The sequence below is a fragment of the Eucalyptus grandis genome, chromosome 7, assembly GCF_016545825.1.
Source record: "Eucalyptus grandis isolate ANBG69807.140 chromosome 7, ASM1654582v1, whole genome shotgun sequence".
Classification (NCBI taxonomy): Eukaryota; Viridiplantae; Streptophyta; class Magnoliopsida; order Myrtales; family Myrtaceae; genus Eucalyptus; species Eucalyptus grandis.
This window is the reverse complement of record NC_052618.1, coordinates 52,084,157-52,094,496: the sequence shown is the minus strand read 5'-3', so window position 1 is coordinate 52,094,496 and position 10,340 is coordinate 52,084,157. Positions and strand designations below refer to the sequence as shown.

Genomic DNA, 10,340 nt, shown 5'->3' with positions numbered 1-10,340 from the left:
TTTTTGCAATCTACAGAACATTGATTATGTGTTTAATTGACAGTCTTTAACCGGCACCTTAGATCAAAATTGCACGTGATATAAGTACTTGATGACAAGATACTTAAGTTGCTAAGTATTTCAGAAATCCTCAAACTCTATAGCTAAAGAGTTGCAGAAGAGTTGCAGAAGAGGAGAAATTAGATAACAATGGTGTAATGAACAATGAGCACATTTACAATATTTTTTTCTACATGGGTCAAACCAATGACTTTAAGCATCTGAGACATGAAGGCAACTTATCCAAATACAAGTAAAATTTCAACAGCTATAGCAACAAAAGGTAACCTTTCCTAGCACAATTCTACAAAACAGCCTACGTGCCTGGCTTGACCCAACATTGTCCATTATTAAGAGTAGGATTATGCTATAATCGTGCCTCCATAATCGTGCCTCCTTCCTATGTAGGATGACTGCAATAAATGACAAGGAACATCCAGAGGCTAACTTAAATGAAAGAAAAGGAATTTTACAATTACGGTGAATGATCCACACCTTCACCGTTTTCCAGTTACTCTCTTCATCCTCTCCATCCAGCAAAATCGTATCGACACTACACTGGCGTCGTCTCAATACCAATTCACCTACCGTAACAAGACACAGCCAGAAGCCAGAAGGGAACGAAGAACCAGGAATATCCGTCTCTTCCCCTTTCCTCAAATTCTCAGCTAAAACAGAACCCATCCCACTTTAACTAAGACAAGTCACATTAGCACCTACAGGTTCCCCACACTATTTCTCGAGCAAAAAGATCATCTTGAAAGCACCCCAACAGCAAAAAAAGGCAAACGAATCGGAAGCATTCAGCCACCCACAAAGCAAAAATCAAACACCACCCACCACCGCCATTTCTCTCAAATACAAAAGAAAAAGAACATCAAGGACGCAAGCGCTCCCGCAACGAGCGAACTCAAAACGGCACACGAAGACCTAATCCCGAACGACAAGGCATGGCGCGGCACACTCGGACGCCATTGCACGTAACGACCAAGTAATCGATGATATTGACGACGACAACGACCATACCTTCGAGAGGGAGAGGCGGCGAGGCCTCACCAATGCGGCGGGAATCGAGTGGAGCGGCGGTGGCGGCAGGTGAGGGAGTCCCACCGAGCAAAGAGCGTAGAAGCGGTCGTGGGAGAGAGTGATGGAAGGGTGGGAAGAAAAACGAGAACTAGGGTTTTCTTGGTTTTAAAATGGGCAAAAGTGGTTTTTCCATAAAGTTTTGAGGATAAAATAGGTAACTTACCATTTTCATTAAAGAGGCCTTCAAGATTCCGAAAAATGCTGAAAGCTCAAGGCTGGTGGAGACCAGCCTTGAGCTTTCAGATTTCCAAGGACCCTATTTTCACTTGAAAGCTCCTTGAGGAGGTTGCCAAACACCTTCTCTTTGGCTGAAGGGGCTTTGGGGGCTGGATGGGCTTTCTAAATGCCCATCCAAACGCACCCTACAAAGCGAACATGTGACGCTGAATTATGGCTACCAGCCCATCTGCCATTACCTATACGTAGGGTGTGCAAAATATTCGGGAATCGCCGTATCCGGAACCGGCGGTTTTTAAGAACTGGTCCTGGTTCCCGCTCCAATTTTTGAAACCGGTGAGTACCGATTCCTTCCTGGTTCCATGGGCGGATCCGCCCACCCAAACCGGACCGGTACCTTTTAATATTAAAAATAATTACTAAAAGAAACCCTAGATTAGATCTCATCTCCTCACTCCCTTCGTCTTTGGTTCTCTCGCTCTTTGTCTCTTCCTCGGTTCCTCCTAATTCTATCGCCATTTCGATTCCTCCCTGAGTGTCGACGCCACCGCCGTTGCTATTCGCCCCCTTGCGTCGGCCACCACTCGCCACAGCCGTGGAAAATTGTTTCGCGACCGTTCTATGTTGAAAACCCGACCATAGACTTCCTCCCCTCCTTCCCAACTCATAGACCCGACCGTTTTATGTTGAAAATCAAAATTGTTTCGCGTCAAGATCGGTTCCATGGATCCATCCGAGAACCGGACCGCCGGTCCGGCGGTCCTGGTTCTCGGATGGATCCATGCAACAAACGGGTGGATCCCGGTTCCAAAAAATTGGAACCGGTCCTTAGCGGGCGGTTCCCGGTTCTAGGTCGGGAACCGCCCGCCCAAACCATGCACACCCCTACCTATATGCCATCACTCATATAGAGTTCGCTATGGAGAGAGACGACGATGATAATGATGATGAGGATGAAAATGATGAGCTCGTCGACCCAATCCCAGTATTATTATTGAGCGATAATCGTTCTGAGTTGTTGCGCGGCCAGGTCATAAGATTGGAAGCGAATTGTTCGGATAATTCATACTCAGTTTTTGTTTTATCCGTTCTGCTTTTAGATTGACTTTGATCGAAGTTTCTCCTTAATTGTTTTCAGGTACTAACATTCAGATGAATGAGGAAGTGAGTTGCCAACTGACACTAGGGTTTTTCTTTATATGCTCTAGTTTTCCTTGTTTTCGGACATTTTATTTATTTTAGTATTATTGTAGTCATTGCATCGTATTTTGTTTATTTAAAATTTTGATATTTTATTTTTACATTTTTTAAGGCGAAATGAATTGTGCTTTCTTGCATTTTTTTCTTGGATGGTTTGAACGACGTAGATATTGGTTCACATGCTTCTTGAAAGTCAGCGGTGCTAACTTCTATACTTTAAAACAATTATTATTAACAAATGGAAGCTTTCCTTGGTTTGTGACTTACCACATCATGTGTATGTGTATCGTTTGTTTAGAGTTGTGATGCATGAATTCATGTTGAGATTCTGGTATAGTACCACGGTAAGACCAAGCAATTCATTTTTAGTGTTCTTTTACTATTTATGTCTCAACATTTTCGTCAAGTCCGTGCTCCTTGTACTTTGTTGAGTATCAGCTTTTTCCGTTACTTACAAGATAGAGAAAAAAATGGATTTTCACCTGAAACATGTATGTTTTGACTGAGTGCTCCTTGTACCTCTCATCAATTCTTTTAGGATTTTACAAGAATAGATGATACAAATTACACATATCATCCATTAGTACAAAGGAGTACATGGCATGTTGCAATCACATGTTATAGTATTCAAAATTGTATTTATTTTTTTATTTTATAAAGCTGTGATTATATATGTGTGGTCTTTCTCCATGTAACTTATTACTTTCAAAATTTTATATTATAAATTTTAAAATGACACTATAGAAACCACACTTATAATTTTGTATCGAAACATCTTACTATCAACTAACTGCAAAATGACTTAAGCACTTTGCTAAATCTTCAAGTAATGAGGTTTTCCTTTTTCTTAAAATTTTCATTATTTTCCTCATGAGTCATTACGAGAAAAGTGAATAGATAGAGTTTTCAAATTATACAATCATCACAACTTACCCTTAATTTTGAGGAGTTGATTTAATTAACATTGCGAGTCTCACCGGCTTGTGGGTGCGTCCATGGGATGGTACGGACCAGAATAACGCATCTGTGATGGTTTGTTCCTTTTGACAGCACATTAAACGAAAATTTGATTCCTTTTGACTTCACACAAAACGAAAAATATGATGAGTGAATTACCGCGATTAGCCCATGGGAAACCAATCCAGAAAATACACATATATGATGCTGAACTCTTGCTATCAGCCCCGGTCCAAAAAAAAAAAAAAAAAAAAAAAAACTCTTCCTATCAGCCCATGTGAAACCGCGTGAAATCAATTTAAAAAAAATTATCATGCTGAACTCTTGCCATCAGCCCATGTGAAACCGCGTGAAATCATTATGATGCTGAACGATTGCTATCAGCCTATGTGAAGCCAAAAAAGTTTTCGTTCCCCACGTCACAGGGCGGATGAAATAGCAGGTTCTTTTTGAACGGCCTATTTTAACTCTAACCCAAGACCGGCGGCAGCTAGCAATTGAGCACCTGCAAAATCTCTGCCATAATCTCCACTGATCATAGTCTGAGCAGTGCAATACCAATGGCCGAGTCTGTTGTTTCGTTCGCGGTGGAGAAAATAGGAAACCTGCTCATCGACGAGGTCAAATTCTTGAGGGGAGTGAAGGGCAAGGTCGATGACCTATACAGCGCGCTGAGGCGGGTCCAGGCCTTGCTGAGGGATGTGGATGCAAGACGAGAGCGCAAAAAAGCTGTGGAAGAATGTGTCGCACAACTCCGAGACTTTGCCTATGATGCTGAGGATGTCATCGAGAGATACTACCTCAAAGCGGCGCTGACGGAGGGACAAAACATCATCAAGGCGTATGCTTGCTTCATGGCGAAGTGCTCGTGCGTGCAGGTTCATGAGGTGGGGACAGAGATCGAGAGCTTAAAATCCAGAATTTCTGAAATTGGTGATGAGATGCAGAAATACGGCATACAGCCTCTGAATGAGAGCGAATGCGAAACCGCGAGAGCTTCGACGCCAGAACGGACTTATGCCCATTTCGAGGAGGAAGATTTTGTCGGGAGGGAAGATCATATCAAGGTGTTGGTGAACGAGCTGTTGAAGGATGGAGAACAACAGAGAGTTATTTCCATTTGTGGAATGGGTGGTTTGGGTAAAACCACTCTTGCTAAGAAAGTCTTTGCTCATGAAAAAGTGAAGAAGCATTTCCATGGTTTTGCTTGGGCTTGCATATCTCAAGAGTACCGGGTGAGGGATATCTTGGAGGGAATTCTAGTTAAGTTGAACCCTGATCAAAGAGAAGGGGTTAAGGAGATGAAAGATGACGATTTGTTAGAAACTTTATACAAGACCCAAAAAGAGAAGAGATGTATTGTGGTTCTTGACGATATTTGGACCGAACGGGCATGGGTTGGTCTTAGAAACGCATTCCCGACCAAGGACACGAGAAGCAAGCTATTGATAACAACCCGCAATAGGGAAGTAGCTCAGCATATCGATCCTCATTGTTTTCTCAATGAACCTCAGTTCTTATCACAAGAGGAGAGCTGGAATCTGCTAAAGAAGAAGGTTTTCCCTCAAACAAAAGGTAAGACTTCTCTAAAGTTATTAACCTAACATAGAGTGACTTCAAAGGATTATATTGCCTGTTTGATTCTAATTTATGGTGCTTCGGTTATCATTGCAGGATTAGTTGTTGAAATTTCTTCTGATGGACCTAGAGTTGGTCAAGATATTGTTGCGGGCCAAGTTGTAGAAGATATTGCAAAACAGTCAGAGACAGAGGGACAAATACCGGGTATTTCATTGCTTAGTTTGTCCTTTCGGAAACTTAAGCAATTTATAAATAAATAGTTACAATGGAATTCAAATGATCGAAATATCGAGTATTAGGCACCATAATTTCAATATTTGGGGAATCAAATGCCCTTTTTGTTTTTAATAGTAAACAATTATACCACTAAACCAAGATCCAAAACTTTGTTCATCCTTTCCTCTAGTGAGGTTAAATATTGAAGAGGCTTTTATAAGGCCAACATCATAAGCAATTTTGATAGGATTTATGAAATAATGAGAAGCCTAGCTATGTTCTTCCATAGGCTTCATCTCAAGTCCACCTTTTTTGCATTTGTGAATAGTTGGCTTAACCATAAAAGTAGGGAGTGATAAGGAAAATCGTGAATCGTTATGTGGCACATGAAGATTTCATTAGAATTTGTGCGGGAGATTAGTAGCACATTCAAGTTACAAGAGATCACGCTCAAGTGATCCCTGCGCTGCTTTCATATTTCTTCATCAAGTAGGTTTATTGTTGTTTTACATTTGCTTGAGTCACTTAATCCAAGCCACGGTTTGGACTTCTTGATTTTCCAGGCGTAGATGGAGGCATATATGGGAGCTTTGTTGTGGTCCCCATTTTTCACCTAACAAAAGCATAAATGAATAACAAATTATGAAGAACTATAGCGTCTTACTTATACATCTAAACACATATATTCGTCCTTGAAGTAATCTTTTTATTATAGTTGCATCTTCCTATGATTGCTGAGTTGCAATTTGTTGCCTAATATTGTGTAGTAATCACTGAAGACATGAAGATGTTAGCATATAAACTCCTTAAGAAGTGTGCAGGATTGCCCTTGGCTGTCGTTGTGCTTGGTGGACTTTTGGCACACAATGATTGGGAGACAGTTCACAAAACCATCAATTTGCATTTTAATGATAAGCGTAATGTATCAGAAGTGTTAGCCTTAAGCTATGACAATTTACCATCACATCTAAAGCCATGCTTCCTCTATTTGGGTAGTTTTCCTGAGGATGCAGAAATCCATGCAAAGGAAGTTCTTTACATGTGGATTGCTGAAGGTTTTGTGTCGCTAAACGCAAACAACAAAGCGAGAGGAATTTCAGTGGAAGATTTAGCAGAGCAATATGTAATGGAGTTTGTTAACAGAGGAATGGTTCAAGTACGATTCAATTTAATTGGAAAGATCAAAAGCTTCCACCTCCATGACTTGATGCGAGACTTATGCATCTCTAAGGCTCTAGAAGAGAGTTTTCTAAGCATTCTTAACATTCAACAGGACAATGAGACGGAGAATTGTTCTACTTCAATGGCAATAAAAGTTGGGTCAAGTTGCAAAATACGAAGGCTTTCTCTTAATAGAAATGTGATTCCAAGCTTAAAAGCATCAAGAAGGACTTTGGTCCACCTTCGAACTCTCATGTCCTTCGGAGGTGTCAAATGGGAGTCGAAGCAATTTCAGCCTATTTTCAACTATTGTAAGTTTCTCAGAGTTTTGAAACTAGAGAACCTTAATGTGAAGAGAAGCTTACCTAAATCAATGGGAGACCTAGTCCATTTACGATTCTTAAGTTTAGCAGGAAGTGATTTTAACAGCTTGCCGCAATCTATGGGGAACGTTGTATGTATGGAATTCTTGGACTTGGTTGTGACTAGATATATTACGGTTTCCATCCCAAATGTGTTGTGGAAGATGAGAAGGTTGAGGTATCTCCATCTTCCCCACAAATTTGCCATCAAGGAGAAAATCCTTTGGGATCGAAAGAAGTTGCGGTTGGGCACGTTAAAGAATCTACGGACATTGAAAAACTTTGATTTGAAGAAATGTGATGTGAACGATATAGACAAGTTTACCAATCTGCAAAAACTGACTGTCCTTGACAAGTATGGTTGTGTTAAGCTAGAGATGTTTCCACAGCTTGTTGAATTCAATTTGAAACATCTTCGATTCTTGTCTTTGTATCTGCAATATAATTTATGGACTGAAGGTGAATTGAGTAAAATGTCAAATTATCCTCATTCCTGTAAGCTGTTCATAAATGGAAGAATAGAGAAGTTACCAGAACATAAGAGTCTACCCCAACAATTGAGGAAGCTGATCTTAATAGATTCTCAGCTCAAAGAAGATCCGATGCCAATATTGGAGAAATTGCCTCACTTGGTTTTTCTCATGCTGGGATATTATGCTTTCATGGGAAAGGAAATGGTTTGCTCTGCGGGAGGCTTTCCTCAACTCAAGCATTTACTTTTTGATGCATTACTTGATTTGGAGGAGTGGAGGGCCGCTGAAGGAGCCGTGCCTCATCTTTCTCGATTAGGGATCTACCTTTGTCCCAACTTGAGGGTGGTGGTACCTCCACGTATCTCTACATATGACGGTTACGACGAATCATTGAAGGAGTTGGGGAAGTGCGGCCTTTTTTGAGAGAGGGATAATGATGTGGGTGGCCAAGGGTGGCCCCAGCTGTTCAGAGAGAGAGAGGAGGGAGGGGCGCGTGGAGCTTGTGGGTTGTTAGGGGGGTGGGCCCCCCTAGAATAAATAATCTAATCTCATATATCATATATAATTGAGTGAAAATAGAGAGTATTTGTATTATGGCATTCCTTTACTAATTATTTTTCATGTCTGTCTTTCCATCATAAATCATCATTCGTTTCGTTTTCCCTCTCATCCCTGAGGACTTCCCAATCAGTGGGGGGTGGAATCTGCTGTTTCACACTCGCTGTCGAGAGAACTCAGCGACTTTGCTCATGGAAGACAGCAAAGTTCTCGCGAGCGCCGCGAGGAGGAGGAGGAGGAGGAGGAGCGAATTCGTTGCGTCTCTAAAAGACGGTGGATGGGGGGAGGCATCTGAAGAAATAAGAGTCGTCGCTTGTCGTGGCGTTGGAAGACAGTCATCGTTGGAAGCTGCTGCCTTGGAGAGGGGAGGAAAGGAGAGGAGATCCGATCATTTCCATACTGCTGGTCAGGTGTTTGACGAAATGCGAATGCGGAGTAGGAACTGGGGTACATTTATCTGAAATGGGCGTGTTGCTTCCGGCTTGTGCAATTGATTTCTTTGTATATAGATGAACGATGACGAGAAATACAACGGTGCATTTTGCATCTGCCAATCTCCTACATATATATATATATTTTTATCAGTATCCCAGTCTCCTACATGTAAAAGGCTGCAAGGTATACTAAAAGATTCTGTCGTGTGTGCTCACATTAGTCTTTCCCTTTGAACGATGTTGATGAAATTGCTGGATGTAGCGAGAAAGCATATGATTATTTGTCAATCGGTGACGCTCAGCAAATGTTGCTCTTCTCCTGCGACCAAGAACTCACGGTATATATTGAGGAGGTAAATATTAGAGAGGATTCTGGCTTTTTCTACCTGGAATTCTGTTCTCGCTTGACTAATTAAGTCAAAATGATACTATCCGCTCCAGTATCAGTTCAGATCTTCGAAGGGTCTCATAAAATCTCTTCTATTGAGTTGCTAATCCATGTCCTCTTCAACTGTTATAATTATCTTCTTCTGGAATCACAGCCTGATGTTAAACTTGCACTTACCACGTCCATGTGTCATTTGGCCCTGGCTGTGGCTCTGCTGAGTTTGAACTTGGAAAGGGGTGCTCAGTACAGAAACCTCGTGCTTTAAAAAGGGCTTCATAGTGTGTGGAAGGAGACATCCACGTAAAAGCTGTATTGTGAGCCTGAACAATTACATATGTTATCTTTTGGAATGCAGGAGCATCCCAATTGGCAAATGAAGAGTGGTCTGTATATTTTCAATGGAAATGGATAATGACAGTCAATGCACGAGGGTGTGAATTTGAATCTGTTTGCTGCATCTTCATTGTAACAGGTGAAGATACTCTAAACATTAGTATGATGGATTTTCCAGTTGCCTTCTTCAGTTTCCACTTCTCAGGAAGGTTCCAATTATGATGAGCTCTTCATGAAACAGAGAGCTTGAACATTCCAAATAGCTGAAGGAACTTCATAATTCAGTTATAGTTTTCTTCAGTACATAGCTACAAATGTGAGATAAATAGGTTTTTACTTCATTGTCTTGTACCGGGTTGAGCATTTCTTCCTGTTGCACATCTGGTAAATTGCCTTGACAATATCGTAGAGTGGTAAACACATTAAAAGATTTTGCGACGAAAGCTTTCATAATCTATGTGGATCACTTGGGCTCCATGACCTATAAGGTCCACTGTCTCCTGGATGACAAGATTAAGGAAGCATCTGCGGTTGAGCTCAGATTTTCTTGTGTTCAATAGTTGTGCAATATAATTAGGTTTTCCTTGTTTTGTAGTGTTTAGGATGGGAAGGGCTTGCATACCCTCTGATTTACCATGTGCAGGGTCTAATAGATTGCAACTGATCAAGAAGAATCTAGTTTTTGAAAATCTGAAATTGCTCTAGATAAACTCCATAATGTGCCAGATTATATCATATTGTGACAAACTAATTACTAGAGCAAGAGAGATTCTAAATAGCAGAAGAAATCTTGCTTTGACCAAAGTATGGAAAATGGCAAGAACAACCATCTCTCGTGCTATCAACTTATTTATCACAAAGTAACAAATAGAACTTTCAACAATGTTATTGTGTTTTAGAGACTGTTGACGTCTGAGATGTTCATAGACCATGGAGGTTTCTCAGCACTCACTAGCGATAAGAACTCTGGAGGACCTCATGCGATATATCTTACCAGGCACACTTCCCTTCACAAGATTTATCTGTTGTTTTATTAAGACCAAAAAGTTGGTGTTGGCTCATGCTAAATAACTTTCTCTTAGTTTCAAAACCTAAAGACGAGGAAGTCAGCAAGAGTCTGGGATAATACATGACAAGTGGCTTAAATGGCAAAATGTCCAAATGCTAACGTTGTATGACCCATTTTCTGGTTTAACTACCATATGCATATTGCATGTAACAAGATTGGTCTATTAGATGAAGAATTTTTTTTTTTTTTTTTTGTAATTAGATGAAGAAAGTTCACGAGTTATAGAACTACTTTTCTTGTTCTTCGGATGTCTTGAGAACATGATCTTTTATGATGGATTGTCTTGTGAATCGCCATTATATCCCC

General features: G+C 40.8%; 1 protein-coding gene across 1 annotated transcript; it reads left to right on the top strand.

The window, feature by feature from the left end:
- Positions 1 to 3,825: 3,825 nt before the first annotated feature.
- LOC104446067 (probable disease resistance RPP8-like protein 2) lies at positions 3,826 to 9,265 on the top strand. Its single transcript, XM_039317179.1, has 4 exons — positions 3,826 to 5,034; positions 5,134 to 5,244; positions 6,024 to 8,597; positions 9,105 to 9,265. The coding sequence occupies exons 1-3, from the start codon at positions 4,020 to 4,022 to the stop codon at positions 7,673 to 7,675; spliced, it is 2,778 nt and encodes a 925-aa protein (XP_039173113.1). The 5' UTR covers positions 3,826 to 4,019; the 3' UTR covers positions 7,676 to 8,597; positions 9,105 to 9,265.
- Positions 9,266 to 10,340: the final 1,075 nt, after the last annotated feature.